The sequence below is a fragment of the Mastigoproctus giganteus genome, chromosome 8, assembly GCF_048544385.1.
Source record: "Mastigoproctus giganteus isolate SK-2022 chromosome 8, ASM4854438v1, whole genome shotgun sequence".
Classification (NCBI taxonomy): domain Eukaryota; kingdom Metazoa; phylum Arthropoda; class Arachnida; order Uropygi; family Thelyphonidae; genus Mastigoproctus; species Mastigoproctus giganteus.
This window is the reverse complement of record NC_143582.1, coordinates 193,407,695-193,430,337: the sequence shown is the minus strand read 5'-3', so window position 1 is coordinate 193,430,337 and position 22,643 is coordinate 193,407,695. Positions and strand designations below refer to the sequence as shown.

The following is a 22,643-nucleotide window of genomic DNA, read 5'->3' as shown; positions in this document are numbered from 1 at the left end:
ATACACCTCAGTCAGATCACCTCTCAGGTGCCTAGTCACCAGCTGCTGCAATTTGCAAAAATTAAGCCTCTCTCTTGGTAAGAGAATCCCTTCATTCCCCTCACCAAACTGGTTTGCCCTTCTCTGTACATGCTCAAGCAAATCTACATCCTTACTAAAATGAGGCCTCCAGACCTGTACGTAGTACTCAAGATGTGGCCTGACCATTGCCTTATACAAAGGGATAATCACCTCCTTTTCCCTGCTAGCAAAATTCCTGTATATCACTGACAAAACCCCATAACCTGCTCTTGCAGCCTGTCTGCATTGCTCATAAAACTTCATATCTGACTGCACAATTACTCCCAGGTCTTTTTCATTTTTTACCACCCTAAGTGTAGTACCACACATTTGGTACGTTCCTCTGGGGTTAGTTCTACCCATATGCAGTACTTTGCATTTGTCAATGTTAAACTTCAGTTGCCACTTCTCAGCCCATCTGCTTAAATTTTCTAGATCCTGCTGCAGTAGCACACTTCCGTTACTGTCATTAACAACCCTATTCTTTGTGTCATCTGCAAACTTCGACACTAAGCCTGATATACCTTCATCAATATCACTGATAAATATACAAAACAACAGGGGGCCCAACAACGAACCCTCCCACTCAATCACCCTTTTATCCATTGTAGCAACTTACCCTTAATACCATTCTGCTCCAATTTGTACAATAGTATTCCATGTGCAGCAGTGTCAAAAGCTTTCCTGAAATCAAAGTATACGATATCAAAATTAATTTTTGCATCTAGTTCCTTTGTAACCACATCATAGTATCCAATTAAATTTGTCAGACAAGACTCCCTTAACAAACCCATGCTGTGTCTGAATTACTGATGCAGTCATGTCTGATGCACCTGAAAGAAACCCCATGACAGAGAGGGTAATGATTAGTTCATGATGGTATGAATCTCTTTTCTGAAAATTATGCATATTTTGGACAGCACAACTACTGGAAAAATAAATGTTCTCAATGCAGTGCCAGATCTAGGTATTCCGTGCAGTGGGAAGATATTTTTTATTTTTTCCCTCCCGCTTATTAAGGACATATATATATAATTTTTTTTGCATCATTGTTCTGTTGTTTTTGGTGTCCCTTAAAGAATGCTGCCCAGGACAAGGGCCCTGCTAGCCTGTATCTTAATCTGGCACTGCCCCAATACAATCAATCCCCCTTTTTAGAAAGAAATGTTCTGGGAGAACTGGGGACAATGCAAGCAAACTGTGATGCTTTTTTCAAGGAAGCCAGCATGTCATAGGATGATGATCAACCCAGTGGCCCATCTCCTCACTGCCAAGTTTGGGTTGCATCATGATGACTGTTAGCCTATTTATATATTTTTTTTGTCTTGGAGCATTTATGTTACAGTAATAAAATTGTTAATCTGTATTACTGTTGGAGTAACTGAATGAACCTCTATTAAAAGGTGTGGCTAGGAAGTTTTTTTCAGTTTCAGCAGTATTTTGATAGCTGGAAATAGAAAGGTCTGATTAAACTAAATCGGATGAGAAGGGAGAATGTTACTCTAAAGCAACTGCTCCCAACCTACTGAGATCTGCAGACTCCTACACATATATAAATACGTATTACTTGATACCCCTCTGAAAGTTTTGCAGACCCCAGTTTGGGAAACACTGCTCTAAAGTATATGTAAGAAACTACCTCACCAATCCTAAACATCAGAGGCAATGCATTCTTGGTGAGGCAATTCTGTCAGTTAAACAAATTCTTCAGATTCTCCTTAATCTGTTTCTGCCTTTCTTTTCCAAGGAATATTTTGGATCTTTGAATGAGTTCTAGTACACATAGGGCAGTAAATGAGTTAAAGAGAATGGCATGGAGCATTATTGGGTTAAGTAGCACTGTAATCTTAACTTCCAGATGAACAATGAAGCACTGGATGTAGCTCCTGATGCATGCCATCTCTCATGATTAGAGGCCCTCCATATAGCCATTGCAGGTTAATTGCTATGTTCATTGCATTAAGTTATATTCCATATAGCTATTAATCTTAATTCTAGGACCCACATATATCCTATTATGGCCATTGTACTGCATAGCGATGAGAGATGGTGGATAGATAACTGAATAAGTAGTTGGTGTGTACTGCATTGAGAGACTGATGGTTGAAGAATGTTGCCCTACATTAGCCTGCTTCTTCCTGCATCTGCCAGGCACAATGCACATGTTTTTTGTTTGTTTGTTATTTGGTTTTTAGGAGCATTAGCAACTAAGGCCATATTGCTCTGGGGATATGCAGTGGTCATTTCCTGACCTTTCCACATCCTCTGCATTTGGTGGTCACGGGCTCGAACCCCGGTCTAATCAAGAAGCGTGTGCTAAGCACTGCTGCTCCTACCCACCTGGCTACAGAGGCGCCTGCATGTTGTTGTATATCTGGTTGTAACTTCTGGGATATAAGAATAGTTGCTTCAGTTTCAGTTGAAAAATGCCTGTACATCTCAAAAGCTCCTTGTATGTCATTTATTTATTTTTTTTGCTGTTTTGAGTATATTTATTCTTATCACTTAATTTCTGTACTGCTTATTTTATTTGTTGTATTTTTAAATTAAATTATTTAATGTTAAAGTCAGCGACTGCAATATTTTTATCAATATGAATACATCTGATGCCTGCTCTCCTGTTATATTGCCTTCTTTTATCATTTTTTTAAAAAAAAAATTATTCTTATTGGCACACGTTGTATGAATAGTACGTTGCTAATTTCATTCTCTATTAATCACAGCTGATGTAAATTTGTACAAAAACCTTTCATTTCACCCCCCCACCCGCTAATTCTACTGACTTGGTTGTCATGCCGGAGTATCAACAGAATATTTATTTATTTTAAAGAGAGAAAATATCAATAATTTCTTATTTCTTGGTATAATGAATATTATAGAAATTATTCAAGGGGGCAAAAAAAAAGCAACAAAAAACCCAACTGAATTAGATTTAATTAACCAATATGATTTAGATCCTTTTTTAACCACACCCTTTTTCAAAATCAACTAAATGTGACAGTTTGAAATCTGAATATATATTTTCATTAATATAAGGTTCCACTGATAATTAATACTGCATGTAAGTGAAGATAGACAATTTCTTACTAACATGTAATTAGAAATAAAAGTAAATATTAAATAAAAATTAAAGTAAATACTTATTAAATGATATGTGGCCAATCTGATGAACATTTATAATTTAAGAAAAGTTCATTTATAGATCTGTATGGCTATTTTTTCATTTACTTTAGGTTTGGAAGCTTATATATGTTTAGTCTTTGACTAACCATCTGCAGTGTCAATATTTAATACAATGTATTTTTTTGAGATATACAATTAAATGGTTTATTTATTTTTTTATTATCACACTACAAATTACAAACCAGAAGCTAAAATTAAGAAAACTAATTCCAAGTAAATGAAGTCTACAACTGAATACACCAATTACATCACTCATTCAGCAGAATCGCTTTTTCACCACTTTGCTTATTGGAGGCTTGAAGTGGTGAAACCCATGTTTAGTCTCTAGAGCAAAGTTTCCGGCATCCCCCACCCCCCATACTTCTCCTTTAACCCATGCACGGTACTAAGTACTATAGGTTTTGATACCTTTCGTGTTTGGGGTTTTCATAAAAAAAAAAAAGTAATATTTATTTTAGTGAATTTAAAGGCTGAAATAAATCAAACAATGCAGCTTTACAGAGCACAGTTATTACTTTTTTAATTCAGAAAAGAATGGCATTTTATACTTTTAAATTTAAAATTTTAATACATTTAATATGAGGTTGGAGTACAATCTTGTTCCAAAACTGATGTACAGGCAATTGTTATGAAGATACGCTATAGATAAAGAATAACAATAATTTTTGCTTTCATCATCTAACATTTCTGATGGATTTTTTTTTTCTCCCAATTCTCTGTTACTCAAGTATGAACTTTTTGCTGATAAATATAATCCATGCGTGTGTGTTTATGTATGCATGTATATATACACACTGATGAAAGATGAGTTCCTACAACTAACAAAAAACAGTTATCAACTGTTATTAACAATGTTATTTTTACATAGCACCTATTTAACAGATATGTTTAAATTCTCTCATTGCAATCAACAAATTTAAGGAAGGGGAGATTGTAAGGATGCTCCACGAATTTGGAATATATCATTCAAAAATGGAACTGGGAAGCATATAACACAAAAGCCAACAAAAAATATTTACATGCCTCTATGGTAGAAATGATAACATTACAATTTTATGTTTTGTTTTCTTTTAATCATGCTGAATATATGTTTAAGCAGTACCAAAATTTTCACAATTACAGACAGAAACTCAGTAAATATTACTGATTTGCATCAAGAACAACTTTCCTAAAAGGATCAGTACCTTAACAATGTGCAAGGTATACTGGTAAAAATTTTATTTAGAGAAGGAAAAAGAAATCATAATAACATTGTTCATCAAGGTTTTAATATTACAGAACACATTTTGTAACAAGATTCCTATCTCCAACCAAACTGTACAATGAATGCAATTAACACTAAAATCAACTATCAGTAAGGAAAGTACTGTATTTGTTGGCTTATAAGATGTACTTTATTTCCTTAATATTATTTTCCTTATTACTTTATTACCTTAAAAAATTGCCGTGTTTTAGAAGCCAAAATTGGCAATACAGCACATGCACAAAACCGTGAGAGTTAATGATAGAAACGGGTTAAGTTTATGCACAAGAACTAGAATAGCTATCCCAGAGAATACCTGCTGGGTACGAACGGAAAATATTAGATTTCCATACATTTGTCCTTAACGCTAGAAAAAGAAGCAACTATGAACTTAGCCAAATCGGGAATATGGATGAAATTTCATTGTCATCCAAAAAAACCATAAATCTGAGAGAGCAAAAAAATCTATAACTATTAAAACCACCGGACATGAAAAGACACACTACACTGCAGTTTTAACTTGTAGTGATGGGACCAAACTTCTGCCAATGTTTATTTTTAAAAGAAAAACTTTATGGAAAGATAAACTGCCAAATGGTATACACGTACTTGTACAACTGAAGGGGTGGATAGATGAAGAATGTATCAAGGATTAGTTTGTAAAAGTTTGGTCCAAGCATCCTGGTGGATTACTGTGTAAAAATGTACTACTAGTATGGGATCAGTTTAGAGCACATAGGACTGAAAACATCAGACAACTGGCTGAAATGATGAACACAGCATTGACGGTAATTTCACCAACTCTGTATGTATACTGGGAAGCAATGGCTGTAACTTCCCAGATACATCTTTAGATGTCACCAGTAATAAGCCATTCAAAAATAACATGCAGGAGCAATGGAATAAATGGATGATAGAAGTGAACCATCCATCAATAGCACAAGTGTGTGAATGGGTGCTGCAGTCATGGCATGATGTAAGACTAAAATTGTGGTCAAGTCCTTTAAAAAATGTTGTATAAGTAATGCAATGGATGGCACTGAAGATCATTTATTGTATGAGAGTAACACTAGTGAAGAGGATAATGATCAAGTCAGTAATGAATCTGAAGTTGAACAATACTAAGAGTAATAATACTATACCTTTCTTTTTTGGGTTTTATTTTTACTGAATTTTAAATTTCCATTGTATTAACAATAATTTTTTTTTCAAAAGTTTTTTTCTTAAATTTACTGTCCCAAAATTATGGTGTGTCATCCATGCCACAGAATCTTATAAGCCAACAAATATGGTAATCGTATACCAATACAGCAGGTATCAACAACAACAAAAAAAAAAAACACTAACCAAATAAGTGTAAATTAATCTAAAATGTCTGAAAATCAAAAATTGTTCATACCAATACCAAAAAAAACACAAACTAACTTTATTAGTAACTTTTTTTTTTCACTTTTGAATGCTACTTTCCTTACTATTATTATAGTTTCTGAGGAGGAACAATTTTCTTTTCTGATATATCCCAGCTTCCAAGATAACTCTGTAGCTGCTGACATTATAAAGAAATCAAGTTGGGTAATTTGTTCTTATAAAATCCATCTTGTGGCACATTAAAAATTTATTTAATTTACATCAAGAAGTGACATCAAAATGTGGCTATAAAAAGAAAATATCCATTTTAAATCCATGTGCAATCATATTCAAAATCAATAACAACTACAATAAAAAAAAAAAAAAAAAAAAAAAAAGCAGTACATTCAAAACATTAACAGAATGATATACAGCAGGGGTGGCCAACAAGTTGATCACGGCTTTAATTTCTGTCGATCATATCACGACGAATTTTAAATATATATAAAAAATAGATTAGTCAAAATCTAAATATTATTATTATGCGCCCCAATGCATACGCTTCTTACAAATCTGGTGAACCACATGACTACTCTTGTCCCTGCACAGCTGCTAGGCTTGTCTAGTGAAAATTCACGCAGTTACGTTGTGGAGAGCAGTGTATGTGTCAAATTCTTATTTAGCTTACTTAATATTAATAACTGGACAGTACTTATACGTTAATTTAATACCCTTTGATTTAAAATGAATACTACGAAAAAGAGTAAAAGAATAATTTTCATCAAGAGTGGGAACTAGAATACTTTTTTTTAATGATAAAAGAAAAATGTCTAATTTGCAATGCTTAAAAGTGCTCTTCAAGATCAATTATCTCGAAATATTGCGAAAAAATTAGTAAAAATGTAAGCGAACAATTGCGTGCTCAATTGGCTAATTGTGTTTGTCCTATTCTTTACAACTAGATGAATCTACAGATGTCAGTGATACAGCTCAATTGCTCGTTTTTATCCGTATGGTTTTCGATGATTCTGTCACTAGACACGAATTGCTGGATATGGTTTTGTTAAAAGAATGAACTAGAGGTCTTGATATATTTAATGCATTCAAAAATTTTATTGAAAAAATTAAATTAACATTATTTAAGCTCGTGTCAATAACAACAGATGGAGCTAAAGCAATGACAGGGTATCTTAACGGATTCATCGCATTGTGCCAAAAGGATGACAAATTCCCAAATTTTTTTAGTTACCACTGTATCATCTACCAACAAGTGTTAGCCAGCAAAAGATTAAATACTAAAAGTATTATGGACATAGCTTTCAAAATCGTCAATTTCATCAGAGGACAATCTCTTCAAAGGAGACATTTCAAAATGCACCAGATTTGATATTACACACACATATGAGGTGGCTGAGTCGGAATAAGTTTCTACAAAGATTTCGAAATTTGCTGAATGAAATTTAAAAAAAAAAATTGCTGATCAAAGGGGAGATGATTATCAGCAGCTACAAGATATGGAGTGGTTGTGTGATCTGAATTTGTAAAAAATAAAAATGTGGGTGACATGATTAGTAGTGTTTCTGCATTGTTTCTGCATATAAATTTTTTTGGCAATGGCTAAGGATCTCAAAGAAAAAAAATTCTAACATTTTGCAAGTATGCAAGATAATTTGCAAAAATATTATTTATTACTATTATTAATATTATCCGTATGGTGCAAGGAAGCCTGAGGTTTATGCCAAAAAACCTCAGGTAGCTCAGGACCCTGGGTGTGCCAAGCAAATACTTACCAGATGTGAAATCCTGTTTATGAATTTAATAGTGAGAAATATGTTTCTGAAATTCAGAAAGTTGTGGATGATTTTGAAACCAGATTCAGTGATTTTAAAACAATTGAAGACATCGTTCAATACATTTTTATCCATTTAATAATGTCGACTTAGATATGAAAATATTGCTTGAAAATGAAATTATTACATTGCAAAACGATATCTTCCTAAAAGCCAGATCATCAGAAAATGACTTAGAAATATGTTTGCCGAGAGAAGTAACCAAATGTAAAAAAACGCAGTGAACTTTTAAATTCCTGTTTTGGTTCCACATATCTTTGTGAATCAGCTTTTTCGTATTTGAAACAAACGAAAAATCGCTCTAATCTTACAGACTTGCATACAGAAGATTCTTTATTGTCGGCCTTATAACAGTATATCCCCGATTTTGAAAGCTTGGCAGATGACACGAAGAAAGACACAAACTTCACATAAATTAAAAATTTAAATATATGTTAATTTAAAATAAGAATTCTGAATTGTATTTAATTTTAAAATGTATAAACAACAAATTTCAATATGTGTTGATTAACTCTTTTAACCACGTGCAATGAAATTCTTGAGATGGTAGATCGCGGCACATTTTGAATAAAAAAAAGTAGATGTACAGTAAATGTTGGTAAATGTGATATACAGTAAATGTTGGTTAATGTTATCACCAGTTATATTATAAAGCAGTGCTTCCCAAACTGTGCTCTGCAGATCCCAAGGGATCCACAAACATTTCCCAGAGGCTCTGTGGATAATTTCTATAATGGCTACTTTGAATTTTACTTATTTTTTAAGATAAAACCTAAGTATTGCTACAGACTGGATGTTGCACTCAATATGAGAATTCATATTGAGTGCATATTGATATGCACTATGAGATACGATTGATTGTATACTCAAATAGTGAGTTTATTATTCAGTTGTTTTTTGTTGGTCTGAAAAAGGTAGATTGTAAACATATAATAAATCAGTTCTGAGATATAAATTTTTAATTTTGGATACCTATTGTCCAGATACCCCATACTTAAGTGAGCTAGAATGTGAGGATATGCGGTTATTTTTGAGGCCAAAAGGGGTCTGCGAGCAAAAAAGTTTGGGAAACACTGTTGCTTTGTAACATATGTAAATTCTGTTGCTTTGTATGATCATACTGCAGTTTATTGTTATCACTTTTCATTTCGATTAGGAGAAATGTCTTCCAGAACACCTAAAATTGTGTATGTAAGAAATTTGTCAATTATTTACAACCCTGATCATGTCAAATAATGTTTATGACTTTGTCTCCCTTGGTGTGTGAAAGCGGTACCTTTTAACCCCTGCCATAGGTCTTTGGGGGGAGTGCAGGGAGGGGCAGCGAGGCTGGTAAAGGGAGCAGAACCTAAGCCTCTTGCCAAGAGAGACTCGGCACCCACGAGGTGATCTGAGTGAGGTGTATAAGGCCTTGAATGGTTTGAGCAGGCTCAATGCTGATGAGATACTTCCGCTTGCTCAGATTAAGAACCAGAGGGGCATAGATTCAAATTGAGGAAAGACAGTTGTAGAATAGATGTGCGGAAGTTTGCCTTTAGCCAGCGGGTAGTTGATTGCTGGAACAGACTTCCACCCATTGTGGAAGTTGATAGCTTAAATAAATTTTTTAAGGCTGAACTAGAAAAACATTTGGAGTGATGAAATTGGAAGATATATATATTTTTTTTTCTTTTTGGCTGATGCTGTATAAGCTTGCTTTCTTGCATCATATGCCTCAACTGCTAATGTCTGTAGCTTTCAAGAAAATTATGCTTTTGCTTTCAGGCTATACAGTTGGTTAGGTATTGGTATTAATTGCTGTCCAAATATGATTTCCCACAGTGCATATGTGCAGAACTGTAAGCACTTCCTGCCTACCATGAATAGACTTGTGCTCAGTTTGCAAAAGACATCCATCATGAATTGAACCATGATTTATTTTTTCTTAGAATAGAAATGTCGTGGAAATAGAGTATTAGAATTGGCATATGCTGCAAGAAAGCAAGTTTATATAGCATCAGCCAAAAAAACCCCTTCCCATTTCATCCATTCATTCACTCTAAAAGTTTGTCTAGTTCACCCTTGAATTTATTTAAGCTGCCAACTTCCACGACAGATGGAAGTTTATTCCAGCAATCAACCACCTGCTGGCTAAAGGCAAATTTCTGCACATCATTCTACAACTGTCTTTCTTTAATTTGAATTTATGTCCCCCCAGGTGTGGAACCTGAGCAAGAGGAAGAATCCCATCAGCACTGAGCTTGCTGAAACCATCCAAGGCCTTATACACCACAATCAGATCACCTCACAAGTGCCTAGTTTCCAGGTGCTGCAATTTGCAGAACTTAAGCCTATCTTGGTAACAGCAACTCTTTGTTCTACTCACTAATCTCGTTGCCCTTCTCTGTACTCGTTCTAGTAGCTCAACATCTTTCCTAAAATAAGGCCTCCAAAACTGTATGCAGTATTCAAGGTGTGGCCTGACCACACGTTGAATACTTCATAATCATCTCCTTATTCCTGATAGCAAAATTCCTACATATCATTGACAAGACCCCATCAGCTACTCTTGCCGCCTGTCTGTACTGCTCAGAAAACTTCATATCCGACTGCACAATTACCCCCAGGTCTTTTTCATTCTCCACTATCTTGATCGTTGTACCGCACAGTTGGTATGTTACTCTGGGTTTACTGCTATCCATATGCAGTACTTTGCATTTGTCAATGTTAAACTTCAGTTGCCATAGCACATCTGCTCAACTTTTCTAGATCCTGTTGCAGCAGTGTACTATTTTTATTGTCATTAACAACCCTACCAAACTTCGTATTGCCTGCAAACTTCGATATTAAGCCTGATATATACCTTCATCAATGTCACTGATAAATACAGAAAAACAATAGGCCCGACATGGACCCCTAGGGAACTCTAATAAAATTAGTCCACAAAGAGCAGTAGTCACTGATTACCACTCTGTCTTCTCCCACTCAACCATATTTGCCCTTAATGCCATACTGCTCCAACTGGTACAAAAATTTAAGTTTCAGTGAAAAGAAAAATTCAAAGTGCGCATTAGCATTAGCAGAGGCACATGATGCAAGAAAGCAAGCTTATGCAGCATAGCCAAAAAAAACACACCCCACTCCTATTTTACCCCTCCGTTCGTTCGAAATACCCATCCAGCTGAGGCTTAAATTTATTTAGGCTATCAACTTCCACAACAAGGGATGGAAGTCTGATCCACCAATCAACTACCCGCTGGCTAAAGGCAAAAGGTGCAGTCAGGGAGAAGCTGCATTAAAAATCAGTGTTTCACTGACTGTTTTGTGTAAACTTTTAATAATATAAAATCCCACCAATTAGGAGCGAATGAGAAGGATAATCTGAACAGGAAAAGAAAAAGATGTAGAAAGAATGAACTTGTGGAAGAAATTCTTCTGAGATGATTCACAAATGAACCATCTCAGAAGGATTAAAAACATGTTTCTATCACTGTAAGCATCTTATACAAAACGGTGAAAAAAATTGGAAATGAACTAGGTGTAAATGATTTTAAGCCTACATATGGCTGGCTAAGCAGGTGGAAGGAGAGATAACAATGTGTACAAAAAAAACTTCATGGAGAAAAACCAGACTGGGATACAGGTTCAGCACAAAAATGGGTGGGGAATGTTTTACCTAATTTATTGGAACAATTTAGTCCTGAATGTATTTTCAACACTGATGAAACTAGTGTTTATTTTAGAGCAATGGCAAGCATACATTATTATTCAGAAATGACATTCAACACCTGGAAAAAAGCAGAGTGACTACTCACACGCAATATGACAGGCACAATAAAAAAAAAAAAAAAAAAAGAAGCTTTTCTTAACTGGGAAAAGTAAACATCCACGTCTTCAGAGGGATAAAAAAACCTAATAGTTGAATTTTTTTTAACCTCGCGCCTATACTGATGGCACAACATAAGCGAATACAATATCCATAGTGCAACCTTCGGATCAAGGAATCAAAGGTATTTATAAACACCAGGATTGCAATGCAACTAAAAATCATTGCAGAAATTGAAGAAAGTGATGATGCCCAAGCTAAGGATACAGCAAAAAGAATTAACTTATTAAGTGCAGTGCATATGATGGCTAGTGCTTTGGATTTAATTTCTGAACAAAAACTTTTCATAAAGTAGGATTTATTCAGCCACGTGTCGTAATAAATATTGAAGAAAGTAATGCAGTGCCAAAAAGTATACTAGCAACTCATTTAATACTGCACAAAATTACGACAAGTGGGTAAAAATTGAAAACTACAAATTATTGCACAGGTTACAAGAACATATTGAAAATTTAACTGCTAAGGATTAAAAACAAAGATTGGAGAAATTTTTTAAACAGGTTAGTATTAGGCCTGACATAGCCAAGTGGTCAGGAGCGAGAGTGCATAGCATGCATTCCTTGAGTGGACCAGGGTTCAAGCCCCTGACTACTAAAATACGATAAATATTTGTATTGACGATTTATTGTAAACTCTACTGACTTGGTTTTTTATGTTTATAACGTTTTTATATTCTATTTTTTTGATTTCAACATTGAAATCACTGAAATCAGTTAGTATGTGTTTATATTGTAGTTATGTATGTAGAGTACTATATATACTGTACCGAATAAATAAAGATTTGTGATAAACAACTTTTTATATTTCACCAAAAAACAACAACAACAAAAAAAAAAAAAAAAAACCTCCGTTTAATGTTATCAAATTTAGAAAACCAAATGTGATCACAATAAATAATAAGCAGTACCCATTTCAGCATGTATGTATATTTTATTAGGTACACCCCTGCTGTGCACACAAATGGTTTTTCCCACAATGTTGCAAGTCACATGACCACAGTTGTGGATATAAATGCAGCAGAACAACCTTTCTAGTCAGTTGAGCATGCAAGAATGGGGAAAAGGAGTGATTTAACCGACTTCGAACGTGGCATGGTAGGTGCAAGACGTGCTGGACAAAGCATCTCTGAAACAGCAGTTCTCCTGAACTTTTCATGCACCACAGTTTCAAGGGTGTATCGAGAATGGTGCAACAAACAGAAAACATCCTCTCAACGGCACTCCTGTAGAAGAAAATCGCTTGTTGAGAGAGGTCAGAGGAGGAGGATGGCTAGAATTGTGCAAGCAAACAGATGGGCCACAATGTCACACATCACGTCAGAATACAACCCTGGTGCACAGAACAAAATATTACAACAGACAACTAGTTGCACTTTGTTGCGAATAGGCTACAACAGCTGACGGCCACATCGCGTACCTTTGTTATCAATGAAGAACAAGAGAGCACACCTCCTGTGGGCACAGCAACACCAGCACTGGATTATCAAGGATTGGAAAGTAGTTGCTTGGTTTGACGAGTCGAAGTTCCTGGTGCATGGAAGGCTCAGAATTTGGCGAAAACAACACGAATCCATGGACCCATCATGTCTGACAACTACTGTGCAAGGTGGTGGGGGCAGTGTTATGGTGTGGGGAATGTTTTCTTGGAACATGTTGGGTCCACTGATACCCATAGATTCATGTCTGATTCCACATCGTACCTAAACATCGTTGCTGACCAAGTGCATCCGTTCATGTTGACAATTTATCCTCAGTCATATTGGTTACTTCTAGCAGGATAATGCGGCAGTGCACAAAGACTGAATCACTATGGAATGGTTCCAGGAACATGACGATGACTTTTCTTTCTTGCAGCGGCCCGCTCAGTCTGTGGATCTCAATCCTATTGAACATCTTTGGGATGAGCTGGAAAGGGCTGTTCACTGCAGGCCTGCACCTCCATTGAATCTCAAGGAACTGCGTGACACCCCATGTCTGCATGGTACTCCATTCCATACTGACTATTGCTCATTAACTGTTCTGACTCAATGATCCACACAAGTCTACAGTGGACAATTTTTTATATGATTTTGCTGAGGCAGCTTGAGAGGAATATTGGTCTATAGCTATGGGGATTGGTTGGATATTTTCCAGGTTTTAGGAATGCCAAAACAGTAGAATGATGCCAAGAAGCTGGATAAACATTTTCTAGAAAAATACGGTTGTAAAAGACCAGGAGACGCAAAGCTTTGTCATCGAGATGTTGCAGCACGACGTAATAGATTCCATCTGGTCTGGCAGCGCCATTGTGGGATGTCTCAATGGCTTTCAAGAGTTCTGAATATTGGAGAGGTTTGTTATATGGCAGAAGGAGGGCAGTTTGGAAGTTAATAGAGTGCTGTTCTGCAGTGTTTCTAATTCTCTGGAAAGATGGAGTATAAGCTGCTGCCACTGAGATTTCAGCAAATGTGTTGCCCAAAGCATTTGCGATATCTAAAGGGCTAGATAGATCTCGCCCATTATAATGGGCGAGATCTATCTTCTCCAATCCTGTCCTACAGGACAGGATTGGAGAAGGTATGGTAGAAAACTTACCAGAAAGCGGTCTAATTTTTTTCCATATTTTGATGTCAGTGTTTTTGTTAATGCTTGATGCAAAATGGATCCAGGATTCTTTCTTGGCTTGCCTTTGACTTCTTATAATTTATTAGATTGGCTGTTGTTGGATTTTGCCAAAACAAATTCCAGGATTTATTTTTTGCTTTTATGCATTCCTCATTCCACCAATAATTATAATGCTTACAACTTGGGGGATTTGATAGTGGTATTGTGTCTTTAGCCACATTTAGGAGATGTGACGTGATGTATTCTGTGATGCCCATTGAAGTCCCCCTAACATACAGAGAGGCAGAGGTATCTGTATAAGGAGGTCTTCAAGATCTTTTAAACTGTAAGTATGGTTTGGCTGTAAGTAGATTGATACTAGTGTTATTGCAATATGGAGAGTTATATGTACAGCAACAACTTCTATTTCAGTTTGAAATGGAACATGTTTAGTTGGGATCTTTGAATTTATCAGGATTGCTACACCACCATGAGCAGCATTTGTTGTATTACGATCCCTTCGATAAAAGCAATATTTCTTTATTGAAGGAGAAATTTGCAATGTTAAGTAAATTTCCTGAAGACAAATGGCAACTGGAGAAAATCAATTAATTAGATCTTGGATATTGTCTGAATTGCAACGAAAGCCTCTGAAGTTACATTGTAAAATACAAGGCATTATTTGTGTTTAGTTGATGGAGCCGATTCTAACTGCTTTTTGAAGGTGACTGGTTTATGACATTCCAATTTTGTTATATTTTTTTTTTTTTGGAAAACTGGCCGACCAGTGTCCATTTCTTCTTCTTCGGCATGGATTTCTAAAATAGGATCTTCCTGTATAGATCTGCCATCTGTGTCCATGGTTGTGTCCTGAATATTTTTCATCGCATTTGAGTTTGTAATACAAGATGTGGTAGCGATCACTCGTGGAGGAGATACCGCTGGTATTGTATTATTTTCTTGGTCTGTGGTCTTGGATTGTTGCTTGCATATAGTTGGTTGTATCTCAGAGGACATTTCTAGCCCAAACAGAAATTGATTTATTAGTAGGGACTGTGACATCAGTTTGAACGGAGACTGCTTGATATTTTTTACAGCAGTTGCATAGGTAATATTTTGGTTTATAGTTGGTGCAACTAGTTTTCTTGCTTCATGGTAACTAACTTTGTTCTCAACCTTGTATTTTACTATTTTTTTCTCGGTTTTCTACTTTTCACATGTCTTGGAATATGCAGGATGGTAGCCTTTGCAATTTGGGCATGTCGTTTTTATAGCTGTACAGTCATTTTGTATATGGTCTGAGGACCCACAATTGGGGCAGACAGGAATTCCTCTACATACAGTTTGAGAATGCCCATACTTTTGGCATTTATAGCATCTTAAAGGGTTGGGAATGTATGGGCGAATGCGACAAAATAAATAACCTGCTTTTACAGAGGAAGGTAAGTTTGGCGTATTGAAGGTAAGAATAATATTTCTGGCAAGTGTCAGTTGATTATCTTTTTTAATCATTATTCTTTTCGCTTAAATTACATTCTGTCCCTGCAGTTCTTGGGTTATTTCTTTCTCGATGACATTTAATAAATCCCAACTCGATATGACACCCTTAGGTGAATTTAGGGTTGCGTGAGGAGATATTTTTACAGAAATTACAGCAAAGCCTGTTAGTTGTAGAAGCTTTTCAGAATGTCTTTGATTCATGGTTTCTGTAAGTAAGTCTCCTGATTGCAGTCTCTTCACCGTCTTGGGAGATCCTGCAATACCCTCCAGATGTTCTGTATAACAAAGGGAGACAATTTACTCATAAGCTGGTTACTGAGAGAGTAGAAGATTAAGAAAGATGGGCAGGGTTGCTCAATCCGATCAGTCTTCAATCTCTTTGGGTTGTCATTATTCATGTCAATATGGTCTGTATTTGCCATGTTTGCTCCTTTTTGTCATTGGCAAGAGGACTTTTCTGCCAAGGTTTCAGGCACTGCTCCTGTCTCCGCCACGGGCAGACAGGAGCAGTGCCGCAAGGAGGCCAAGCGGTTAGAAAGGTTAGTTGTTAGTAAAGAATGTAATATATATATAACAAAAAAGAAAGGTGAATTTCCTTTCTCTGTTCTTACAAGTGTAGAATTGATTTATGATAAATGAACTGCTGATAGAAAACAATATAACTTAAAAAGAACTTTTATCTCTGAGAAAGATCACTGTTTGATTCGCACTAGATACGCTTGACCTTGAATTCGCTTGGCACTTAGGGTCATATGAGGTTCTCTGAGAAGTTCAGACAGGTTGCCGTGACAGCGCATGAAGTTTTGTCAATGATATACAGGAAATTTGGCAGCAGGGATAAGGAGATAATTATCTCATTGTATAAGGCAATGGTTAGGCTACATCTTGAGTTCTGCATACAGGTTCACCCGAGAACAAGTAGAAAGTGCCTCACCAAGACTATCGACCAATAATCCAGGAAAAATGCATGTGCCAATGGCAGTTATCATGGGAAAATCAACCTAATAATAAACTTCGAAGTATCAAGCCAAACCTTGAGCGATGGCCTTCCAGCTTTAGTTCAATCCGACATCAGGAGGTAACATTGGCTCGTCTGCGAATAGGTCACACAAATATCACTCATGGTTATCTTTTAAGAGGAGAAATACCCCCTCAATGTCATCACTGCAATATAATGCTCTCAGTGAAACCCATTCTGGTTGAATGCACAAAATATACAAGAGAATGCCAGAATCTTTGCACTTCAGCCACAACAAAAGATCCTACACTTACTTCACTTTTAAACAATGAAACAAATGTCTCAAGCATATATAACTTTCTCAAGATGATTAAAGTATATCACGTCCTTTAGTTAGCTAAAAAAAAAAAAAAAAAAAAAAAAAAAAAAATTACTATCTGGTTCCTTTTTCCATTTTCTCTATTTGAGAAGAAATGGCACACTATGGTCATAGTTGCCGATGCACCCAATAAATCCCGAAACAAACAGCATACAGTCCTCACTTTAGGAAGTGATGTTGCAATGGGTGCAGAGAAGAGCAATGAGATTAGTGAAAGAACCAACGGGTACCATTACCAGGAATAGCTTAGGTACCTGCAAGGAGGTCTGATCAAGGTGTTTTAAGGTTTGGAACAGATTGAGTAAGCTCAATGCCAATGAAATCCTTCCTCTTGTTCAGACTGCACGAGAAAGCATAAATTCAAATTGAGGGAGGATAGTTGCAGGACAGACATATGTAAATATGATTTTAGCCAGTGGGTGTTGATTGTCAGAAAACAATTCCCATCTGGTGTCATAGAGGTGAGTAGTCTGAATAAATTCAAAGAACTAGACAAACTGTTAGAAGAGATGGACAGGTGATATGGAAAATGCTTTTTTTTTTTTTTTTTGTTGATGCTGTATAAGCTTGGTACCTTCTATGCCATCTTATTTTCTGTTATACAGTAAACCCCCGCTATTCGCGGTATCTGTATTCGCGGTTTCGCGTATTTGCGATCGCCGATTTAATATAAAATGAAACCTAAAAAAATGTGAACTTTAAAGCGCCGTGAATATTTTCCGCCATAAAAAACATGGGCGTGGCTAAAATTATCTTTCCCGGTCAAAACAGCGCTCAGTAGGTGGGGGGAGAGGGGAAACAAAAACGCGAGCGTGGATGTTTCTCGCTAATCCTTGTTCAGTATGTGTTATGCGTTTGTCATGGAAGGTTTCGTCGTTTGCTTTTAATTTATATGTTTATAAATTGAATAAATTTATCAATTTATAAATTGATATGCTTACAAAAATGATAAATCTACCGTTTTGCAGTGTAAAACAGACTTTTTCGAGTGTATTAACGGAAGAAAGTGACTTTATTGTGGACAAGTTCTTTCTAACCCCTACAAAAATATGGCTGCGAATAAAAAGAGAAATGTGAAAATATCAAAGGTGATGACATTAGCGAATAAAATTGAGTTATTAGACAAAATTTCTAATGGTGAAATTGTCTCCTCAGTGGCAAAACATAAAATCAATGAGTCAACGGTACGATCAATCAAGAAATTGGAAGAAAAAATCCGCCGTAGTGTCCGTGAAAACGCGCTAATTGCTTCAAAAATTTGCTCTGTAACTCGTGATGTTAAATTAGAAAAAATAGAAAAAGCTTTAAATCTATGGATAGAAGACCGAACTCAAAATAAAATTCCGTTAAGTTCACTCATCATTCGCGAAAAGGCAAAACTCCCTTATCAACACTTTAGCGAAACTAGTGATAGCACTGGCGTGATGGTTTTTTTTTTTTTTTGCTAGCAAGCAAAGGCGCTGGTTTGAAAGATTTGTTTGAAATTTCTAATAAATATTACATTTAATATTAAATTGTTTCTTATTTTCATTTCGATGTCATATGCTTGCATTTCACTATGTACTGTCTATGTACAGTCATATTATGAAGGTACATATAATACATACATAGACAAAATTTTAGACTAGTTTTTCTTATATATTTCATACTTTGGAACGGAACCCCTTTATTACTATGGGAGCCATAACTCAGTATTCGCGATTTCGGTATTCGCGACATTTCTCAGGAACGTAACCCCCGCTATTCGCGGGGGTTTACTGTATTTTTACTATTGGTAGTGGCAAATGATGCAAGAAATCAAACTGAGTGCTGAAGGATTAACAAATGGAACTTTCTCCATAATGTTCCAAACATACATTGGATATAACAGATTTTGATGATGATACATACAATACCAATGAATTTATCTAACTGACTATATATTTCTCAGAGATCCATTTTCTTTCATACTATATAATGAAATAAAAACTATATGTAATCAACAAGTTATGTACACTTCCTAATTTGTAAAGTTATACTCACAAGATGATTCCAGTGTACTATTTTCCACGATTTCAGTATCACCTGTAGTATCTGACACCTGAGAGTTTGAAGAGGTGTCTTCATTACTTTCCCTCTGTAAAGTGTCCTGTAATAGTAATAAAATTATTTGTACTAAAAAGAAAGCATTAGTTTCAATGGGAGACCGCAAAAATAGTTGGGATGTAGTTTAACATGTAGTCAGAGGACCTTTTGATCTGAAGACAGGATTCTGTAAGAATACTGAAACACCTGTGAACAATCTAGTGTAGTTATTGAGCTTTTAATTCAGTATGTTTCAATAAATCATATTTTGTTTTCCATTTTATGTGGTAAAAAAAAAAAAAAAAAAAAAAAAAAGTGTCCTTAAGTTTATATAATTTATCTCAGACTTCAGATTTTATAACATCAATTATATTTTATCATAAAAAAGGAGGGGGGCATTACAAAAACTAATTCAATAAAGAGTGTATTACCACAAAACAGTAATCATACCAAAGAAATTAGGAATAGAAATGAAACAATTCATCCCATTTGACACTGATGTGATATCAAATGACACGAGGTTGAGAATGTTCATGGGACAGAGGCAGCATTGGAGAAGCGGCCCTAACAAATTATTTGATGTGCCTGCAGGACAACTAACATTACTATGTACTCTGAAGGGTTGCTGATGAGAAAAAGAGATCAAGAATGTTACTTTGTGGTTATAATTGTTTAATACTGAAGTAAACAAATGAACAAATTATGAAAGTTTTGCAATACTATTACAGCTGAATGGTCGATCAGTAAGAAATAAAAAAACATGGCACGAGTAAATCTGTCTGTACAGTATAACTTATACGTGTTCAATTCCATATGCTACCACAAAATATGGTTACATTCTTGTACTCTTTATCTCAAACTCTTCTGAACTTATTTGACCGTTTCAGAGTATACACAGAAACTTAGCAGTGGTAGCATCTCCATTCACAGCAGAAGTTGACAGCTTGCTAACTTGCTTTCTTTATTTCTGGAAAATAAAAAATCTCAATGCTTTTTTTTTAGACGATGTCTTCATAATTTGACACAGTATTCCAAGTGCAATCTTGCCTCATACAGTGGATTAAGACCCAACTGCTGCAGATTATTTTTACACTGCTCAGAGAACTTCGTATCTGCTTGTACCATAACTCCCACATCCTTTTCTTCCTGTACTGCTTTTAATTCAACCCCACCAAGTGTATATAAATTATTTTGGGATTGCTAGTGTAAGATCTTGCATTCTGCTGCATTAAAATGCAACTGCCACTTTTCTGACGATCACCGAAGCTTGTCCAAGTCATCCTGAAGAAGCAACACTTGACACCAATTATCAAAGACTCGCCCAATCTTCACATCATGACCTCTACCTGCTTGTCAATGTTGTTTATGAAAATCAGAAACCAACAGTGGTCCAAGAACTGACCTTTGGGGAATTTCACTTCTGATGTTACACCAATCTGAAGAATATCCATTAATCACAAACCCTCTGCTTCCTGCCCTACTCTCCCTTGTGATCCCTTTTAGAATCTTACCCATGATTCCAACAGGTTTCAACTTATGCAGTAACCTCTTATAAGGGACTGACTCAAATGCCTTGCTAAAATCCAAATAAATTATGTCAAAATTATCTAGCTCATGAGTAACTGTGTCAAAATAGCTGAACATGTTAGTTAAACATGGTCTTCTCTTAACAGAACCATGTTGTGTGTCTCTCTGAATGCCATTTATATCTAAATGTCCCTGGACTGCACTTTTAATCATTACTTCTAAGATTTTCCATACCATGGAAGTCAGACAAACTGGTCGGACTTCAGTGGTAGCTGCCTTTATGTGTGTGATATGTTAGCACTTGTCCAGTATAAAGGAATCGCTCCCAAGTCCAATAATTCCCTCAAAATTAACCCAAATGGTTCCACTCTCTAGCTGCCTTCCACTTCAACTCCAAGAGCCTTCCTTGCCTTTAGGCTCGAAAGTTTTTCTAAAACCAATCAGCTATAATTTCAAAATCGCTAATTTCATATGTCTAAGCCTCGCTCGCACAGCCTCTCCTCACCATGTCTTCTGTCAATCAAGATCAACGTAAAGTACCTATTTAATTCATTAGCTGGGTAATCTAAGTCTTTCCTACACCCACTACCCACAGGTCTCATCTGATTATTCATTTTCTTCTTTGTATTCACATACATGTAAAACTCCTTGTTCTCAAAAGCTAAGTATGTGAAAGCACTGGCTAGGACAGATTTTAGAAAACAGGCTTTAGAAAATTGCCAGCGCTCATGGCTTGAAGCACTGCACATAGCCACCAATAACAGTACTTCACCCTATTATAGAATGTACTGTATTGCAGTGCGATAAGCACTGGCGATCATCATGTGTACGTAATTCTGCTTTACCAACACCAAACTCATGACACATGATCATGCCCAGTTGATTTGTGCTATTGCAACCATCAATATATACTGAAGTACACCATTCACAGACTAGCTGATGAAGAGGCACTTCGCTTCGAAAGCTACTATGTATTTTAACGTTTTTACCTTATTTTATTTCTGTTTTATCTTATGTATATATTATTTTCATTTTTATTTTAATAAATTTATTTTAACCAGTTAGTCGGTCATCGCAAGAAACTTTGATGATGATTTAATTTACATGTTAGCCACTGTAGAAAGTTGCAACTGATTGAAAGATACAGAGGAGAAATAAATACAAACATAATTTGCATAAGATAATAAATTATCTTATGCAAATTACATAACATAACAAAGAAAGGCAAGAGAATAATTGAAAATAGAAAGATAGATAGCAGAATACTTTGTGGAATACTTGTACTAGAGACACGGATTAAAGACAGATCTATTGGAGAAATACAATTCTCTGTTTATAAGCAGAAAAGACAGTAAAACAAATAAATTACTTTAAACATAAAAATATTGAAATGCACTTAAAAATGAAGAGATAATAACTGACTCAAAGGCAAATGAAACAATAAAAATATAACATGCATGGACAACTTTTCATTCCAATTTTTGTAGATTAAAGAAGTCAAATGAAAAAGACATGAAATGGTTGAATGCAAGGGTAATCCATAATGTAAATAATAAGGTTTAGAGGACACACAATGAGGTACTAAGGCCTGTAGCAAAATTTTATTCAAGAAAGGTGATGCAATAGAGATTGACTTAAAAATCAGTTATAGAAGTAGGAGAGGCACACTTGGAAAATGAAAAGAGGGAACAGGTCAAACTTTTTTACAACATAATTTGAAATCCAATCTAATCCAAAAAGCAGAATTATTCCCTTAAGGAATTAATTACCTGCTTAAACTTTTCTTTCGAGTCATCTGCAGAAGTAATGGGACACAATAGAGTTCATATAATTATTAAAATTACAATCAGACAATAATGAAGCAGATTTCACAATTTTATTCGCTTGTTCAGTTAAATCAAAGTTAAAGACAGCATCAGAACTGTTATCAGAAAATACCTTGTTCTCTTTCACACTCTTTCAGCCACCTAAATGTGAAAGAACTTGTTCAATGTGCTGCAATTTTTGGAATGTTGAAAAAAATCACCATCCCAGCATTCCAAAAAATTCATACATAATGGTTGAAAATTAAAAGTGGAATTCACT

The 22,643-nt window shown here is 35.6% G+C and overlaps 1 protein-coding gene across 3 annotated transcripts in view; it reads right to left on the bottom strand.

Annotated features, from left to right (window-relative positions):
* Positions 1–3,786: 3,786 nt before the first annotated feature.
* The window catches only part of LOC150082125 (uncharacterized), a 645,531-nt gene continuing 626,674 nt past the window's right edge, over positions 3,787–22,643 (bottom strand). For all 3 annotated transcript variants that reach the window (XM_090379113.1, XM_090379114.1, XM_090379115.1), the window contains 2 exons: positions 18,990–19,095; positions 3,787–6,139 (listed from right to left, as the gene is read on the bottom strand). In XM_090379113.1, coding sequence (XP_090235239.1) covers positions 6,129–6,139; positions 18,990–19,095 — 117 coding nt within the window. In that variant the 3' untranslated portion in view covers positions 3,787–6,128. The remainder of the gene's footprint in view (positions 6,140–18,989; positions 19,096–22,643) is intronic.